Source organism: Panicum hallii, chromosome 1 (genome assembly GCF_002211085.1).
Source record: "Panicum hallii strain FIL2 chromosome 1, PHallii_v3.1, whole genome shotgun sequence".
NCBI lineage: Eukaryota > Viridiplantae > Streptophyta > Magnoliopsida > Poales > Poaceae > Panicum > Panicum hallii.
Genome location: NC_038042.1, coordinates 47470853 through 47488825, shown reverse-complemented (window position 1 = coordinate 47488825; position 17973 = coordinate 47470853). Strand labels below are relative to the sequence as shown.

The window sequence follows — 17973 nt, the reverse complement described above, 5'->3', positions numbered from 1 at the left end:
GCGGTCACCTCGTTGCCACGCCACCCCGTCCCGCTGGCGGCACGTGTGGCCCCACTCGCCACTGGGCGGCCACGCTGCCATGTGGAGAGGAAGGGTGCCGCCTCGTTGGCCGCAGCTCCGCACCACCGCCCGCGTCGCTGCCTTGCTGGCCACGCCACTGCACGGTAGAGGAGGGTGGCAGGGGAAAGGGAGCAGAGGAGAAGGGAGAGGAAGGGTGGCGGAGGGGACGGTAAAGGAGGGTGGCGGGGGAAAGGGAGCAGAGGAGAAGGGAGAGGAAGGGAGGCGGAGGGGAAGCAAGGCATCTCATTATACTTCGGTTCGTAATACGATCTGGCGGTGATGTGAATTATCATCTCCGATTTCAAAGCGAATAAATTAGTCGGTTCAAACCGATGGTGATAGAGTATTTAGAATATATTATTTTATGATACTGGTAGCATATATTATACATCATAAGGAGATATGGATACCTGAGCCTTGTCATTCCCGCTCTGCATTGTGCGCCCTCCGTTCTGCTAACAATAGCTTCGGCGCGGCCGGGCGGGCGGGGGCGCACACAAGAAAACGAGTTGGATCGAGCGCCTGCCTTGGAGCGCGATCGATCGATCGATCCATCCGGCAGTTAAAACGGGCGGGGCGCCTCCTTTCCCGCGGAAAGAGGGAGCTCCCACCGCTCGCCACCACTAATCTTCCATCGTTCTCCTCCCTCCCCGCGGCCGGTCACCCACGCCACGCCGCTGCTGTTCTTCCTCGCGCCCCCTCCACCCCTTCTCGCTCGTAGGTGCCGCCGGAGCTTGCTTTTGGGGAGGTAAGCAATGCAACGATCAATCTGGCTTTTTTTTTCTGTATCAATAATTCAATATCGATCATGCATGCCCGCATTCCTTTTTGATCCGAGGAGGATCACCTATGACAGACCCGCTATTGATCTTTCTTGTTCGTTAGCGAATCAAATAGTTTGTGCTGTTCCTCTCTCTGATCAGAGAATGTGATCATCTATCTAACCGTGCTGTGATGCTGGGGCAAAAAAAATGCCGAACAATCCAGGTCGTGCGGCATGATCTGCTGACCGCCCCCAAATCAACCCCGCGCATCGTCGTCGTCCAGTCCGGCGAGGAGGAGGAGGGGAGGAACCAGAAATGTCTTGCTGCGGAGGCGCCGAGGAGGACAGCTACGGCCCGCCGGCCAATCAGGCGGCTCCACCACCCAATGCCAACGCCCCCGGTACGGTTCAGCAGCACATCATCAGCGCACCTTAATCTACCGTGTTCGCGTAACGCACGCACGGGCCCTCTATCGATGAGCTCGATCGCGTCCCTGATATCTGACCACCACCTCCTCCTTCTGAATCCATGGATGATGCAGGCAACAGAGGCGGGCCGAGGGGCCCGGGCGCGCCCAGGACTGGGGGGCCCGCCAAGCCCGTCAGCATCGACGTGCCTGCCATACCCTTCGACGAGCTCAAGAAGATCACCAACAACTTCAGCGACCGCGCCCTCATCGGCGAGGGCTCGTACGGCCGCGTCTACAACGCCACGCTCAGCGACGGCCGCGCCGCCGTCATCAAGAAGCTCGACCCCAGCGCCTCGCAGGACTCCGACTCCGACTTCGCCGCGCAGGTAATAACCCCACCATCTTCTTCCTATCGTCCCGACGACGCGAATTAAGGGCCGCCGGGTGCCCCCCCTGATCATGAGCCTCCCTGTAACCCTGCTTGCCTGCCTCCATCGTCGCCGCCGTAGATAGCGATGGTCTCCAAGCTCAAGAACGAGTACTTCCTCGAGCTCCTGGGCTACTGCTTAGAGGATGGCAACCGCATGCTGGCCTATCAGTTCGCCACGATGGGTTCCTTGCATAACATTCTACACGGTGCGTGTCGCCGTCCCGTCCCCCTTCAAGTTTCACTTGATCTCTGACCTGACGATCTGCTGCTGCTGCTGCTGCTGTGCGACGGCGATGAATTGTTCTGCTGCAGGGAAGAAAGGAGTTCAGGGCGCCGAGCCCGGGCCGGTCCTGAACTGGATGCAGCGAGTGAAGATAGCTTACGGAGCGGCGAGAGGGCTAGAGTACCTCCACGAGAAAGTCCAGCCGTCGATCGTGCATCGAGACATCCGGTCCAGCAACGTTCTCATCTTCGACGAGTTCAGCTCCAAGATCGCTGATTTCAACCTGACCAACCAGGGGACCGACACCGCTGCCCGGTTGCACTCCACTCGTGTGCTAGGGACGTTTGGGTACCATGCCCCAGAGTAAGAGGCAGAATGTCAGCTTCATCTTTGCTTTTGTGGCATCAGCCTTACTACTGTACTCAGATTGGTGTTTGGATCATTTTTTTTCTTCAGGTACGCTATGACGGGCCAAATCAACCAGAAGAGCGACGTCTACAGTTTTGGCGTGATTCTCCTGGAGCTACTGACAGGAAGGAAACCGGTCGATCACACCATGCCCAAAGGGCAGCAAAGTCTTGTTACTTGGGTAACATCATATCTTTTGTCCATCCCCCTTCTTGGAACGCACAAAGGTCAGTCTCCTGATGACTCTGAATGTGTTGCTAATCATGTGAGCAGGCCACTCCAAGGTTGAGCGAAGACAAAGTAAAGCAGTGTGTTGACCCCAAGCTCAACAGCGACTACCCTCCAAAGGCTGTCGCAAAGGTACTGAAGAAAAAACTCCTCAGGCACGGGTCATCTGTTTCCAGGAATGCCGTGCCGGATATGCTACAGGGGCGTGCTCACTGACGATGGTTTTTCATGTTTCAGCTGGCAGCAGTTGCAGCGTTGTGCGTCCAGTATGAATCCGACTTCCGACCGAACATGACCATCGTCGTGAAGGCGATCCAGCCGCTTCTAAATGCTCCTAAACCAGCCGCTCCAGCAGCGCCGCAATCCTGATCGATCAGATGAGAGTATTAGCCTGCGCATTGCTGATTCCTGATGAAGTCGGTTTAATTTCCTTCAGTTTCTGACCGCAGATGTATATGTTTCAGGAATAATGCATCCTTGCTCCATCAGTCCAGCGCCTATGCTTCTGTAAAAAACCACTAATCTACCAGTACTGCAGGATACATATAGGGAATTTTGTAAGATGTTAATCTGATACGCTGAATTCATGTCTTTTTTTTGTATGTCTTGAGAGTTCGTTTGTGACATAACGTGTGCATTTTTGTAAGTCAACGATGTTTCCAGCTAGAAAAATTGGCCAGTGCAGACCTCAGAATCCTTTCTGTCACATAGAGCACTGAATAAGAGCCTGCCAAGCACCATCTCGTGCGGCGAATAACATGCGCAATTGTTTTGTCACTCTTACAACTTGATAAGTTCAACTGTTCTTTCCTGCTAAAAAGACTTGACAAGCATTGCACGACGCACACTTTGATATGACATCATCTAAGTGATGACATAGAGGAGTGAGAGCTTACAATGAAATACAACTAGACACATGAATGAACTGAATCAGAGCGAGAGCCCATTGGCTGATTTTCATAATATAACTGCTGGGAGCTATTACAAAGTAGAAACTAATCCGAAGGAGCAAACTCTATAACTTCAAAACTTGAGTATGCTTAAACCAACCCTTTGGTTTGCAACTGGAAAAAAACTACTGCATACAGTGGACATGCATGGTCTCAAAACTTAGAAGTTCATCAGTTGTTTGCATAGTGCCCCTAGTACGTTTCACATGCGACCAGATTACATCACTGACCAATGAGTAAGGCTCATGTTTACACTACCAAATAAAAAGCTTAGGATCAATGTTTGTGCACTTTCAGGTAGCAATCCAAGAAAATTGTCTCCCACAGGCATTTTCAGCACTGCAATAGAATAAGAGGAAGGTAAAACCAGGTCAGCAGAATGGTGGAAAGGATAAAAATACACAAGGTTTTCTTTATTAAAGGAAATTTTCAGTAGAATTATCAAAGTAATACATGCCGTAATGAAGGTTGCTCCTACATAACATAACAGGATTGACTATTGAAGGAGTTATTTGTTAACCACTTTGGATCATAACAGCAGAGGTGAACATACCATGCAATTCCCTCGGTAGTAACAGTCAACAATAGAAACGAAAAAGTTCAGGTAAACTCCAAGTAACTGTCACAGTACAATATAGATATCAAGGGCTGTTTTGCTCTATGCCAGTGAGATGCAATGATACAGACACAGTGCCACTATATTGCAGTGGAAGAGAAGCTGAATCGGACAATTTCAATATGCCTTCCATTCCAAGCAGGAAAAGCAGACACTGAGAGAGGTTCTGAATCACAATTCTGGCCATTGGCTAATTTCCGTAGTTCCTGAAACACCATGGGACATGGGGAAATCTGGATGACGCGTATTTATTCAATTGAGAACTTTTATATAATATAATTTGCAATACAGATTTGGATCTCTGGTAACAACCAGTAGCTCTTTGTGAAATGTCTTTTACTCAAATTGCATTTAAACATGAGTCAACCAACTTTCTAGTGTTGCACAGGTACCAACCATGCCAAAGATGATGACATGCACAAGAAACAAATAAAATTGTGCCAGCAGTTTTCGAGTCATTTGAAAAATAGAGTAGGATTTATGCTGAAAATTTGTAAAAAGGCACTCACATGTTAATACGAAAGTGGCATCAGTTAAGATATCACAATTGTACTGTCAAAAAAGTCCCCTGCCGAAGATGCGCAAAGCCACCAACACATAATCTCATGTTTATGTACACCAACTGATCATCACTAAGTTGTTGCAGGTCCATCTAGCATTTTGATGGCTCCTTTCTTCATAAATTTCTTATTAACAACTCCTCTAGAACACAATTCACCCAGCAATTCTCTTGCCTCCTTTGCCAAGCCTTCATAAGCCAAGCCTTCAAGCAATATGGTGTAAGTTGATTCATTGGGCATGCAGCCATTCAATATCATGTAAGCAAACAGGTCAATAGCGTTGTGTGTTTCACGCCGTTTGCAGAGCCCAAGAAGAATAGCATTGTACAGCACTGCGTTGGGCCTTATGCCCATATCTTGCACTTTACAAAATGTTGTGATCGCCTCCTCAATTCTATCTTCTCTACAGAGACCAGAAGCTATTGTTGAATAGGTAATGATGTCTGGTTGGAGCCCTTTGCTGATCATTTCATTCAATAGTTCTAGTGCTTCCTTTGTTTTGCCAGCCTTAGTAAGGCCATCAATAACTGTGTTGTAACTAATCAAAACTGGGCTACAGCCTTTGTCCTTGAGTTGATGAAGCAATTCAATAGCAACATCTACTTCCCCATTGCGGCAGAGAGCAGTAAGCAGAGTGTTGTACGAAACAATATCCGGGTAACAGCCCCTGGACACCATTAGATCCACGAAGGCCATCGCTCGATCCATCTTCTTTTGCTTGCAGAATGCATGAAGAAGTGGATTGTAACTCAATGAATTAGGCGTGCATCCGTACTTGGGGATCTGCTCAAGAACTTCGATTGCGGGCTCAACCAATCCTCTACGGCACAAGAAACTGATGAGCATATTAAAAGTTACCACATTCGGAGGGCAACCCTTCTGGGCCATCTCAGCCATGAGCTCCTCGGCGTCTTCCCACCGTTCTGCGGTGAATAAGCCCTTCATCACAATGTTGTAGCTAACTGTGTTCGGCTCACACCCATATGACGGTAAGTTCTTCAAGAATTCCATTGCATCATCAACCCGGCCTTCCTGGCAGATACCGTTGAGGACAACATTGTAGGTGACGAGGTCCGGGGCGCACCCCTTGGCGCGCATATCGTCGAGGAGCTTCATTGCCTGCTTGTACCCGCTCCTCTTGCAGGTGGCCTCGAGCAGGATGGTGTAGGTGACGACGTCGGGCACGCATCCGCGGCGGAGCATATCGTCGAGCACCGCGAGCGCGTTGCTGGTCCGGCCGCGGCCGCAGAGGCCGCGGATGAGCGTGTTGTAGGTGTACGCGTCGGGCTCCACGGGCATGTCCCCCACGAGCCTTCGCGCGGCGTCGAGCTGCCCGGCCCCGCAGTAGCCCGCCACCATGGCGTTGTAGGCCATGACATCGGGCACGCACGCGCCAAGCACGCGGCGCGCGTCCGCGGTGCGGCCCGACGCGCAGAGCTTCTTGATGAGCGCGGCGCAGGGCCCCGCCGCGGCGCGCGTGGGCGGGTCGTGCCCGGCGAGGGAGTCGACGAGGCGGAGCGCCTCGTCGAGGTTGCCGCGGCGGACGAGGGTGCGGAGGCGTTCGGTGGCGGAGGTGGCCGAGGCGGCGCGGTGCGGTGCGGCGGCGGCGGCGGCAGGGGATGCGGCGACGCGGGGGACGAGGTGGAGGTGAGGGGGCCTGGGGGCTGGGGGCTTGGGCGGTGAGGGGAGAGAAGGATAGGGGTGGGAGGAGGGGAAGGTGAGGAGGGTGGCGGACATTGGGGACGGCGGTGCGGCGGGGACGGGCGGAGGCGCGGCGGCCATCGGTGTTGGACGCGACTCGGAAGCGCAGCGGCGACGATAAGGTCAGTGCGTTGCGACTTGCGAGCTCGCCAACTCGGCAGTGCGTGTTATGGGCCTTTATTAGACGGTGTTAGTGGGCTTTAGTTTTAACAGAGCCCATGAGGGTATACGGCCACGTATTCCGAATGTTCATAACACGAGATCTTAGGCTGAATTTGGGCAGCCCAAGGCCCGCAGATCAGACGATGGGCTTGAAAACTGTGCCATTCTTTCATCCCAAAATTTAAGCCTGCACTTGCTCAAATATAGTTTTTGAAAAAAATAAAAAAGACCTGTGTCTGCTTTTATATTGCATTTTTCTTCTTTCACTTGGGAGTGCAAGGGATGGGCATTCTGGTCTGACTGACCGGTTTGGGCTTTGCGAGGCAAGTATTGGATGCAATAGTATCTATTGGCATTCCTAAAAAGAGGTAGGATGAGGAATCCCAATTGTGAGCTGATTTGAAAATAAGGAACGTTTATATAACTGCTGAGCATTTTAAACACGTAATGTGCGAGTGCTCTTCGATGGTGTTTGGATTGATTTTTATAGTCCGGATCACATCGGATGTTTGGATATCAAATAGAGGAATTAAATATGAGCTACTATAAAACTAATAGCATAAACCGGTGCTACTTCACGAATCTATTAAGTCTAATTAATCTATCATTAGCATATATTTACTGTAGCACAACATGGTCAAATTATTGGATTTATATCGTTGAATTAGCCTCCATTTATGCAGTTGGTTTTGTAATTGGACTATATTTAATACTTCTAATTGGTGTCCAAATATCCGATGTAATGAGATTAAAGTTTAGTCCGATGGAACCAAACAGGCCCTGTTGAAGCTTGCTAACGGCTTTCAGCTTCCATTTTACCATAAAATTTTTTGAGTAAAATACACTGCCAATCCTCGAACTTGGCTCAGGGTGTCATCCCGGTTCTAAAATTTTTAAAAATACACATTAAAATTCATAAGCTTACTAATTATATCACGGGAGGTCCAAATCATAGTTGTTTAAGCTAAATGAAAATTATATAATTTATTCAAAGAAAAAAATTATATATGCATAAAAATAATTTATACTAATTTATTTGTACAAATATATTCAAATACAAAAGATCTATATAAACAATTTAAAACGAGAAACTAAAAGGAAAAATTTTGGAGAAAATATTGGAAAAGAAAATATTCGGCATAAAGTTTTAAAATAAAATTTTAAAAAATAGGATAAATTGGATAGATGCCACGAAACTTTTTCGCGTTTTGAAAAACGCCACGGAACTTTTGGGCCTTAGAAAAACGCCACGGAACTTTTACTCGGCTTTGATAGACGCCACGGGATACGTTTTGGGGGGTGTGTGGCCCACTGTCAGGGGAGAGTATTTCCGTATTTCCAATCGTGCCCCTCCTCACCTCATACATGGCAGGATCTGATCCAAATCTAAAAAAACACAAATACACGATGGAGCCTCTGTTCTTCCCCGAGCGGAACCCCTAGGTAGGCAGCCGCCGCCGAGGTGCGCACGCCGCCGCCCGCCGAGCTGCGCCCGACCCCGACCCCGACCCTCTGCTCCACGAGCTGCGCCCGACAACCCGACTTCCTCCACCTTGTTGTATCAGCGGCACCATGGAAGGGATGGAGCTAGCAGTTCGGGCAAACTTTCAGCAGCAATGATCCCCGTTTTCTCCCTTTGCTTGAATGTCCGCTGTGTGCTAAACATATTATTCGATTGCAAAGCACGAAGCAAGACTCAGCTGGTGCTTATTTCTTCAAGTGCGAGGCCAATGTGCAGGGTGATCCTAGTTCCTGCTCATTCTTCAAGTGGGAGTTGGATTACAGGAGGTGGCTGCGATCAAGGCTGAGAGATGGTGGTACTGATGTGGTAGAGAAGGAAGAAGTGTTCAGTGTGGTCATAAGGTAATTAGCTGAAATGAAACAAGAGATTAGAATGTTGAATAGGAAGTTAATTAGGCCATCTGTTGTCGTTGATAGAGTGTGTATTATGTATGTTTTGCTTGGATGTGTAATCGGCATGTTTGTATCACTGTTTGTCAAATGAATGAGATAAAACATTCTTGTTTTCAAATGGTGTTTAATCATGGATAGAAGGTGCAAATCGGCATGTATTTTGTGTAGGAATTATGTATTCCATATGTCCACAAAACACATAATCAACAAAAGGCGATGGAATAGCTTCAATTGTTGAGGTAGTCCGCCAGCTTTTTAACAACTCTCGCAGGTGGCCCACTTGATTCAGCTAGCGCTCTCTTTTCCTTGATTTTTTTTGGAGTCTTTTTCTTCCTAGCCTTCTTCTGCTTGGGTGCCTTGTCCTGCGCCAAGGGTGCCTTTTCCTGCGCCAAGGGTGCCTTGTCCTGCGCCTTAGGAGCCTTCTTTCTAGCCTTCTTCTGCTTGGGAGCCTGCTTGGAAGTTGATGGTTCACTTGACTCAGCCTTACGCTTCCTCCTACATAACATTCAGTACATAACATGGATTTGATGTGTAAGTCAGAAAACAAGTTTACCTTTGCTTTGGTTCTTCTTCTGAGTCACTGGAATTGTCGTCGTCATCAGACGATGAGTCACTTTTTTCTGCCAGCTTGCATGTCTTCTCAAAGTGTCCGAAGCCGCCGCATCTTTTGCACTTCACAGTTCTCTTGCCTGGCTCAAGAAAGCCTTTATGCCTCTGCACTTTTGGCCTTCCAGCCGCTCTCTTTTGCTTTGGGGGATACAATTTGTACCCAAGATCAACAAAGTTCCATTGGGACCTATCCTTCAAATTGGTGACCCGGCTAGCATATGCTGCCCTGAACTTCTCAACTGAATAATATGGATGCACATAGTCTGCAATTTTACCTCTGTTGGCATATATCCAAGCTAAAGCATGATTGCATGGCTTGCCTGTGAGTTGCCACTTTCTGCATGAACATTTGTGGTTTTCTAAGTCCACTGTGTGCCTCCTTGTTACATTATCTGCATCAATAAGTGTCACTTCTGCAAAGTCAACATCTCCTCGAGAAATCTGAACTACCTTCAGCTCGTTGCTTGCTTTGTTGAGTTCCATCATTACAGAGGGTAGAATACCACCATCTAATTGTCTCCCAATGTCCCTTCTGGATGCCATCTTCTCCATTATCAGCACTCTCAATCCATCACACAATTCATGAGGCAATAGTCCTCTGAGTCCCTTAATTTGATTATTGAAACTGTCAGAAATATTATTTGTCAAGTAGTCACATTTGCAATCCTCAGCAAAGCCACTTCTGTACCATATCCTTTTATGGTTTTGGTCAAGCCATGTTATTGCTTCTGGACAATGCTCAGCTATCTTCTGCAACTGCCACTTGAACCTATCTACTGTGTATGATCTTGCAGCAGGGTAGAGGTGTTGAGTAAAAATTGGACCTCTAAATTGCTTCAAGAAATTGGCATACAAGTGCCTCATGCACTCTCTATGCTCTGCATGTGGATATATTGCTGCAATACCCTCCACTAAACCTTTACATGCATCTGAAGAAATGACTAAACCAGGTGGGTCTCCTATAGCTTTGTGCAACTTCTCCATGAACCATGTCCAGTTCTTTTCTGTTTCTGAGTCAAAAATTGCAAATGCAACATAAAACAACCAATTGTGACCATCAACGGATGTAGCTGAAGCTAATTGACCAGTGTATCTACCAACAAGTCTAGTTGCATCTATTGCAATATACGGTTTGCAGCCATTCAAAAATCCATCTATACAAGGCTTCAGTGCAAAGAACATTCTCTTAAATCTCTGTCTCCTACCAACTTTCTCCACATTTATCTCCAAAACTGACCCTGGACACTCCTTTGCTATTTCTGATGCCCAGTTGAACAACTCTTGAAAACTGTTGTTGTATGTACCATGAACTTTCATTGAGTCTAGCTTCAGTCCTGACCATGCCTTGGAATACTTCAACTTGATTTTGTACTGCTCTTCCAGCTTCTCTTTAGCAGCTAGAGCACCCTTCCCTGGGTTGGTTTTAACCCAGTCAGTCAAATGATCTGCAACCCATTCCTGTGTCGCCATCCTGCCCTCACATAGCTTGGTTGTTGAACAGTTGTGCTCCTCAGGCAATGATTTTATCTGCAAGAAAAAATGTTTCAGTGAACAGATTATAAACAAAGCATTAATGGTTAGTTACACCATCACCTGAACTATTATTTCATCCTGCAACCTAGAGGCATGTATACGCCATGGACAGCCCTCGGCAGCGCAACGAGCTATAAATCTTGTCTTATCTGTCTTCACACCAGGAGCTAATTCAAAACCAGATTGCACAGCATGGTTCCTAATAGCTTTTCTGAATGTAATCATATCGGGAAAAATTGCATCTTTCGTAATGTATGGTAACTCAGGGTCATGGGTTACAACCAGACACTGAGGATCATCGTCATTCATCACTGGCTCTACCACATTCCCACTAGCAGCACGTGCTGCCCCTACATTTGGCTCAGTAGGAGGTTGGTTAGCAGCCTCATTAGAAGGCTCATTATGGGTTGTTGCAGTAGCATTATTAGTTTTTGCAGTAGCAGGCTCATTATGGGTTGTTCCAGTAGCAGCCCCATTAGTACTTTGTGGCTTAATACCGTAAATATACTCATCATCAACACCCACATACTCCTCAGCAGCGTCAAACACATCATCCATATTAGGCAACTCATCATCTGATTCTGCATGAGCAGCAGCACTTGGTCCTGCTTCATTAGATGCAGATTGTGCATGGCTTTGGTTGATTAGCGGCACAACCTCAATGGACTCACACACCTCCTTATCAAACACAGACACATAAAGCATAAAATTCCTCTCTTCTTTGTACATGTCAATGACCTCTTTGAGTTGGTTGTCAGAATCTATAAGATGATCCTCACCGGCCCTCTTGTCATGCACCCAAAAAATCACCTTCCGATTCTCACCCCAGCTTGTTTCAGATTTTAATGTACTATTCAGCAAATCCAGCGTCATGCTATCGCTATCCATTACCCAATCACGTGTAAAGCCTCTGGTAAAACGCTTCCTACCATTAGCATCAACTGACATGAAACCTTCGACCTTAACGTCTACTCTGAACATGATCCTATAAAGCGACAAGTCAACAATGGTTATAATCATCCTTATAGTTACTATGTCCAAGCGAACAAGAATCGAATTACAACAGTAGGAAGACACTTACGGTTCTGACCGAACTGCTAGCTCCATCCCTTCCATGGTGCCGCTGATACAACAAGGTGGAGGAAGTCGGGGTGTCGGGCACAGCTCGTGGAGCAGAGGGTCGGGGTCGGGCGCAGCTCGGCGGGCGGCGGCGTGCGCACCTCGGCGGTGGCGGCGGCGGCGGCTGCCTACCTAGGGGTTCCGCTCGGGGAAGAACAGAGGCTCCATCGTGTGTTTGTGTTTTTTTAGATTTGGATCAGATCCTGCCATGTATGAGGTGAGGAGGGGCACGATTGGAAATACGGAAATACTCTCCCCTGACAGTGGGCCACACCCCCCCAAAACGTATCCCGTGGCGTCTATCAAAGCCGAGTAAAAGTTCCGTGGTATTTTTCTAAGGCCCAAAAGTTCCGTGGCGTTTTTCAAAACGCGAAAAAGTTCCGTGGCGTCTATCCAATTTATCCTAAAAAATATTAGAAAATATAAGAGTTGAGAAGAAAATTTTAAAAATAAAATTTGGACCCACATGTAAGCTTCACGTAAGTTGAACACTTCCATTTTATAACTTAAAAATTGTTGATTTGAATTTCACATGATATAATTAGCAAATTTGAGAATTTAGATATGTATTTTGAAAGTTTGGGAATCATGAGTAAAGTTAGAGGATCGGCGGTGCATTTTTACTCAATTTTTTCCGTTGGGCGTTGGAAGGCCGCAGCAGCAGCCAGCGGGGCAGAGGAGGAGGAGCTCCATCAGCAGGAGGGCAGATCGCCATCAGGACAGGGAGGGCGAACCCGCCAGCGCGGCGGCATCCATTCCCCGGACCAGCACGGCGAGGACAGCGCAGGGCTTCCCCACACGGCGCGTCGGCCGGGATGGCGACGGCGACGGCCGCCGCGCGCCACAAGCTGGCTGGAAACCAAAACCGCGTTGCACTGCTCATAACTCCACGACCCCCTTCCCCGTCCCGTCCTGCTTCCCCCAGAGCACAGGCGGCCTCCAGCTCCAGCCCAGCCAATGCCTCCCCCATGGCGCCGCGAGGCAGCGAATCCCCGGGCGCCCGCCGGGCCCTGACCGTCATCGCAGCCGCCACCGCCCTCCTCGCCCAGCTGCTCCTCTCCTCGCTTCCCCTGACCGACGCTGCCGCCGGCTCGCCGTCCCCGGCTCCCGCGCCGGCGCCGCTCCACCTCCCGCCCCCGCCGCACCAGCAGCAGCAGGCCCCGCCGCTGCCGCCCGCGGTGCCGGGACTCCCGGGCGCGCGCCATCCTCATCCTCGCGCGGCCCCTCCGGCCGAAAAGTCGGCGTGGCAGCGGCTCAACTTCGGCGAGAGGTTCGGGATCGCGCTCGCCGGCGTGGCCATCACAATGCAGGTGGCGCTCGGCGCGTTCCTCTGCGCGCGCGCGCGCCAGCTGCGCCGCCGTGCGGCGGCCGCGGGCAAGGCCGAGGAGCAGGAGTTGGTGGAGGCGGCGGCGGCGGCGGCTGCGTCGTCGCCGACGCCCGCGTAACCGGCCGGCGCCGTCCGCCGGTGGTACCCGCGAGAGCGACCAAGCGGCGCCCCCACGGCACTGGAGATGGAGGGTGGATGGTTCGTGGCGCGGCCGCCCTGTATGCTTGTTAGTTGCTGACGCCGGGCAACATCACACTCGCTGGGTTCGTCGTGCCTACTGTAGTGTCCGGCGCCCGGCGGTTTCTGTACAGTTCGCCGTCCTTGCCCGCGTGACACGTGCTGAGATGTACTAGAAGATGAGCTGAATTTGTTTTGTCCTCAAAGCCTCGTAGCTTCAAGTCGCCTGAAATTGGGGGAAGGTTTTCAGTCGACGGTCATCCCCCGGTTTTTTCTTGGTTTCCATCAGGGTCTGAGAAGCTCCATGGAAGGGAGGCAGACCCAGCAATGGTGGACGGACGGTTTTTTCTTGGTTTATCGGATAGTAATATTTCCTAAAGCCTGCAGCATCGATATGATGTTTCAGTTTCATGGAAAGAGGTTTCTGAATGTTAGAGCCATCTTTTTTTTTAATTTAGGCTGTTTTGCTAATAGAAGATTCACTTGTGAAAAATACTGCATAAACTTTGATTGCTATACAAGTAGGAGAATATATCCAGTATTACCACCTCTTTAGGTATTACTGTGTTACCAAACACGATGACATATAAATTGGTGCATTAAAAATTCATCAAAAAATATAAATTGATAGAGCACACAAACATCTACGATAATGCAAAGTTTAAGGTTGAACAAAAACTTGAACAAGGAGAAATAAAAAAGCGAAACCTGCACTTAAATAGTTGCGGGTTGCGGATCATCCATGAATAGTTGAACCCACAACTATTCAAGTGCTGATTTCTCTTTTTGTTTCTTCTTGCACAATTTTTTGTTCAACCTCAAACTTTGCATGATGGTAGATGTTTAAGTGCTCTATCCATCCATATTGTTTTGATGAATTTTTGATGCACAGATATAATTGCAATTAAGTTTGGTAATACGGTAACATATAAACACACGGCAACATTGGATGTGTTCTCAGTACGAGTACTGTAACTTATGTGTGGGATGTCTTTATCTTGAGTTCTTTAAGTTTAGGGTTCATGTTTTCTCTTGAGGTATTCTGTTAAGCTGCACTTTCAGCTTCAGTAGCAGTATAATGCTGAGGTTGTTATATCTTTCAAAACTACCAAGATTATCAGACGTGAAAACCCTCATAATAGCCATTGCAGACTGCAGATCCAGAGTTTTTCCTCCAACAAACCGGTGCATTTCACTGCGGATGTCACAAAGTAGAAGCTGCTCTATCATTCCATTTTATTTTTACAGCAAACATTTGTTATCAGCAGGATGGACCACGTACATAACCTGAATCATATTTCAGCACATCTTTGCAATGAATAATCGGACCAAGTGAAATCCAAACTCCGTTATCCTCTGCTCTAGCTACTTGCAGCGGCTCCCGGACAGTCGCACTTGCTGCGGCCATCAGCTCCTTCAGCGAGAGGAACCCATCCCCCTGCAAGTAGAACAGGTGCGCTACCTTGCACATGTTCCAGAAGAGCTCCCTGCACGGCCTCGGGATGGCGCGGCCCTCCCTGAGCACCAGCCTCAGCAGCTCCCTCCGGCAGGCCACGATGTCCCTCCTGATCTCCCTCTTCGCCGCCTCGATGGACGCCGACGATGTCAAGCCGCCGTGGCGGAGCGCGTACAGCGGCACGCTGTTCACGTACCCTTGGTCGCGCTCCTTCTCGTAGGTCTGAAGATCGTTGAGCAGGCGGGCGCAGATGGACGTGTGCCTGAGCAGATCCTCCGGACCCCTGACCGTGTCCTCCGAGAGCTCCGGCCCGGCCAGGTACAGCGGAATCGCGAGGATGGTGCCTAGGGCAAAGCTCACCTCCGCGACTGGCATGTACTCTTCGATGGTCGGCACATGCTTCTCCCTCGTCCACTCTGCCTCCACCATGAAGGCCCTCGCCAAGTTAACCCACTGCAGGCAAGAGTTTCAGATCAATGGCCTGTGCAGCTCCAATGGAGAGTGCTGAAATGGAGATCGATGGCAGCCTTACAATTTCGGCGATCTGGTCGACGACGCGACGGTTCTGCACCTCCTCAGCCTTCGCTGCAATCTGGTTGCTTGTGTTGTAAACGGCGTAGAACAAAATCTCTACATGTTTAGAGCAGAAGCAGATTCCGGCATGTGCATCCCACCTGCAAATAAATGGATCAGTTAGGAATAAATTCTGATTGCCGGAGTAAACCAAAGGAATTGAAGGAGACAGTGCTGCATACTTCTCAAATAACGCAAGAAGGTTTTCCAGCTCCTCTGTTGATCCTCGACCGTCAAAGAAGTCGAAGACTACAGTTATCAAAAGAGTGTTTTTGATTGATGCGATGCGGGCGGCGGACGATTTCGAAGGGAACACAGTGGAAGCCATGAAGATCACGATCTTCCAAACTTGAGCTGGTCCAGTCCAACCTCTTTGAACCAACTGTTGACAACGAGTTGGATGGAAGTTAGCGCCTAAAGGGTGAGTTTCTTGGTGCAATTCATATGAGGACCATGGAGGCCTGATGGATGTATGAACATCACCTCTTTATGTACTTGACTTCTTGCTGGTAAAGTGATTGGGAGGACTGGAATTCTTCAATGGCTAATGCCAGGATATCATCTGTTGCGTGACACGCCCTAATACATATGCATTTAAAGAAAAAAATGAATAAAAAATGCTCTGTTGTCAAAACTCATAGGATTTTGAAGATTCATAACTCATATTATATTATTTATTACTCGTAGAGGGGGAAGGTTTTTTTAGGAAGGAACTCACAGATATGCTGATTTTCGCATTCGGATACGCTTAATGTCAAAATGTTCAATGTTCATCTTGTGCTCTAGTGGTTCAACGTTGGCAGAGTAGAAGGGAAACTGAAGAGCATACTGCACCTGAAGCGTATGAAATTCTGCGTTATGTTTAAATGGGAATCAATCAAAGAAAGTTTTGTGTAGTGACGAAGATTATATTACCTCTTGGGGCATTATGGTTTGACACTCTCTTGGTGCTCAATTGTTGCTTCAGCAGTTCACCTGTCCAGGAACTAACGTTTTCCAGGTTCCATTCATCTTCTGAGAAACTTTGTACAGTTCGAGCAAAGTCTTGGTGTCATTCAGTTGCCCTTGAACCGAATCGCGGAATCTGGAATCTTCAGAAAATTGAGAAAAGACATCTGCAGAGGAGGTTCAGGAGGTTGATTAGCATTTCCCAAGTGCAGACAAGAACAAGTAATGTTATAAGTCTCAAATACCGGAGGTGATGTCGTATCCATGCATACGCAGGATGCGGAATGCCATTGCACATGTTTCCATATCCATGATGATCTCCTCCTCATTTTGCAGCCATGATCTTGAAAACTAAGCCTAGCGAGTGAAAAGGAGCAAAGAGCGATGGGTGTGCAGCAGCAGATATACTCAAAGGTATTACCTGTATGTCAGGTCCAGTATGCTGTTTATTTCACAGGAGAAATGATGAGATATTCCCATCTTTTCAAGGGTGTCTACCATGCAAAGTCGTGAGTATATGCTCATCGGATACGCTGTTGGAACTGCAAACAACCATTGGCATTAGATGAACGCGTCAAATTGCATTGGTTCTTGATGAGTTCTTGACACATGCCCGTGAACTACGAGCACACCTGAGCTGACAAACTTGTTTCCAAGTAAGTCCAGGTACTTGAGAGCATTGGTGTCATGACTGTGGATTGCGAAAGCAGAGGTCGCGGAAGGCGAGTTGAACAATGAGCCGTTCTTGCTTTGGTACCGCAGAATCTCGTCCCAGTCTTGTATTATGTCTCCTAATCCTTCTGCTACGTATGCCATGTAAGCTTTTCTTCCTTGATCTGTGCTGTGGCTGCCATCCGTACAAACTTGGTAAGCAAAACAAACAGGTTCTGAGTACTACTTTATTCTAACTTTGTTCCGATGGATATTAATAAAAAATCTACTCAATTAGCATTTCTGAATGCAAATCTAGCTATGCAGTTTCCATATAGGCAATTTTGATAATATTGCTATACTAATGGTCGACTTTTGAAAGTTTGGCTGTGTACAGATTCTAGAAGGACAAGTAAAAAAAAAGGACGATGCAGTAAACAAGCTAAGGCATGGTTCGCTTCAAGTAAAAGTGTATCTGCACGTCTGCAGCGATGACGAACCTTTTTACTTGAAGCCGGAGGATCTCATCGAAATCAGATTGTCTCAATGGAAGTTCCAATCCCAAATCAATGCCGGACTTGATCATGCCGGGAAAGATGATGTTGAACCCCACCGGCGTGTCACACTTGTCATCCATAACGCAAGACGAATTGTTCTCAATAAAACGAAGCCCTGAAACGAACAAACATGTCACTGTCAAAGAACGAGGACTAAGAGAGGTGTAATGTTGATCCAATGCTGGCATGTACTCTCTCCGTTCCAAATTAAATATGTTAAAATATATTAGCATCTATCAAATAAATAAACCTGCAAGATATATATATATATATTTATTTCATCAAGTAAATATTAGTATTTTTTCAAATAATTTTATTAAAATTGATTAAACAAGTTTGAATTATAGTTTGAAATGCGGGGAATATGCATTTTACCTTTCCTGATGTGGTCATCGCCGATGTTCCATGTCTTGAGCGCCAGGACGCACGCCAGCGTGGAGACGGCGTCCTTGCCGAGCCGCGGAAGGCGGCCAAGGTGCCTGCCGATGCCCCATGAGCCGTCGTCGTGCTGGTTCCGCATGATCCACTCGAGATACCGTGGGAAGCGCGGCGCGGCAGGAGCCCCCGTGCTGGCACCACGGCGACCCAAGCCGTGTGG

The 17973-nt window shown here is 48.2% G+C and overlaps 4 protein-coding genes across 5 annotated transcripts; 2 read left to right on the top strand and 2 right to left on the bottom strand.

Moving 5' to 3' along the window:
• Window positions 1-712: 712 nt before the first annotated feature.
• Window positions 713-3072, top strand: LOC112901735 (probable protein kinase At2g41970). Its single transcript, XM_025970706.1, has 9 exons — window positions 713-808; window positions 1048-1224; window positions 1366-1619; window positions 1743-1869; window positions 1976-2249; window positions 2343-2475; window positions 2568-2654; window positions 2760-2905; window positions 2987-3072. Exons 2-8 carry the CDS (start codon window positions 1140-1142, stop codon window positions 2889-2891), a joined length of 1092 nt encoding a protein of 363 aa, XP_025826491.1. The 5' UTR covers window positions 713-808; window positions 1048-1139; the 3' UTR covers window positions 2892-2905; window positions 2987-3072.
• A 371-nt stretch (window positions 3073-3443) lies between these two features.
• LOC112877284 (pentatricopeptide repeat-containing protein At1g09900-like) lies at window positions 3444-6475 on the bottom strand. Of its 2 annotated transcripts, XM_025941539.1 has the most exons (3): window positions 4598-6475; window positions 4026-4294; window positions 3444-3811 (listed from the first exon to the last, which is right to left on the bottom strand). In XM_025941539.1, the coding sequence occupies exon 1, from the start codon at window positions 6428-6430 to the stop codon at window positions 4721-4723; it is 1710 nt and encodes a 569-aa protein (XP_025797324.1). In that variant the 5' UTR covers window positions 6431-6475; the 3' UTR covers window positions 3444-3811; window positions 4026-4294; window positions 4598-4720. The 2 variants fall into 2 exon arrangements, with proteins under 2 accessions (XP_025797324.1, XP_025797317.1); XM_025941532.1 differs by lacking the exon at window positions 4026-4294.
• Window positions 6476-12575: 6100 nt separating this feature from the next.
• Window positions 12576-13724, top strand: LOC112877298 (proline-rich receptor-like protein kinase PERK2). Its single transcript, XM_025941551.1, has one exon. The coding sequence runs from the start codon at window positions 12655-12657 to the stop codon at window positions 13129-13131; it is 477 nt and encodes a 158-aa protein (XP_025797336.1). The 5' UTR covers window positions 12576-12654; the 3' UTR covers window positions 13132-13724.
• Window positions 13725-14451: 727 nt separating this feature from the next.
• LOC112897695 (ent-kaur-16-ene synthase, chloroplastic-like) lies at window positions 14452-15665 on the bottom strand. The gene is made up of 3 exons (XM_025966057.1): window positions 15402-15665; window positions 15179-15320; window positions 14452-15099 (listed from the first exon to the last, which is right to left on the bottom strand). Exons 1-3 carry the CDS (start codon window positions 15545-15547, stop codon window positions 14452-14454), a joined length of 936 nt encoding a protein of 311 aa, XP_025821842.1. The 5' UTR covers window positions 15548-15665.
• Window positions 15666-17973: the final 2308 nt, after the last annotated feature.

Coding starts and splice junctions, on each gene's coding strand:
- LOC112877298 (XM_025941551.1), top strand. CDS start 12,655: ATGGCGCCGCGAGGCAGCGAATCCCCGGGCGCCCGCCGGGCCCTGACC.
- LOC112897695 (XM_025966057.1), bottom strand. CDS start 15,547: ATGGCTTCCACTGTGTTCCCTTCGAAATCGTCCGCCGCCCGCATCGCA. Junction 15,321..15,401: donor CTTCTTGCGTTATTTGAGAA/GTATGCAGCACT, acceptor ATTTATTTGCAG/GTGGGATGCACATGCCGGAA. Junction 15,100..15,178: donor TCGACCAGATCGCCGAAATT/GTAAGGCTGCCA, acceptor TCTTGCCTGCAG/TGGGTTAACTTGGCGAGGGC.
- LOC112901735 (XM_025970706.1), top strand. CDS start 1,140: ATGTCTTGCTGCGGAGGCGCCGAGGAGGACAGCTACGGCCCGCCGGCC. Junction 1,225..1,365: donor ACCCAATGCCAACGCCCCCG/GTACGGTTCAGC, acceptor TGGATGATGCAG/GCAACAGAGGCGGGCCGAGG. Junction 2,250..2,342: donor TTTGGGTACCATGCCCCAGA/GTAAGAGGCAGA, acceptor TTTTTTCTTCAG/GTACGCTATGACGGGCCAAA.
- LOC112877284 (XM_025941539.1), bottom strand. CDS start 6,430: ATGGCCGCCGCGCCTCCGCCCGTCCCCGCCGCACCGCCGTCCCCAATG.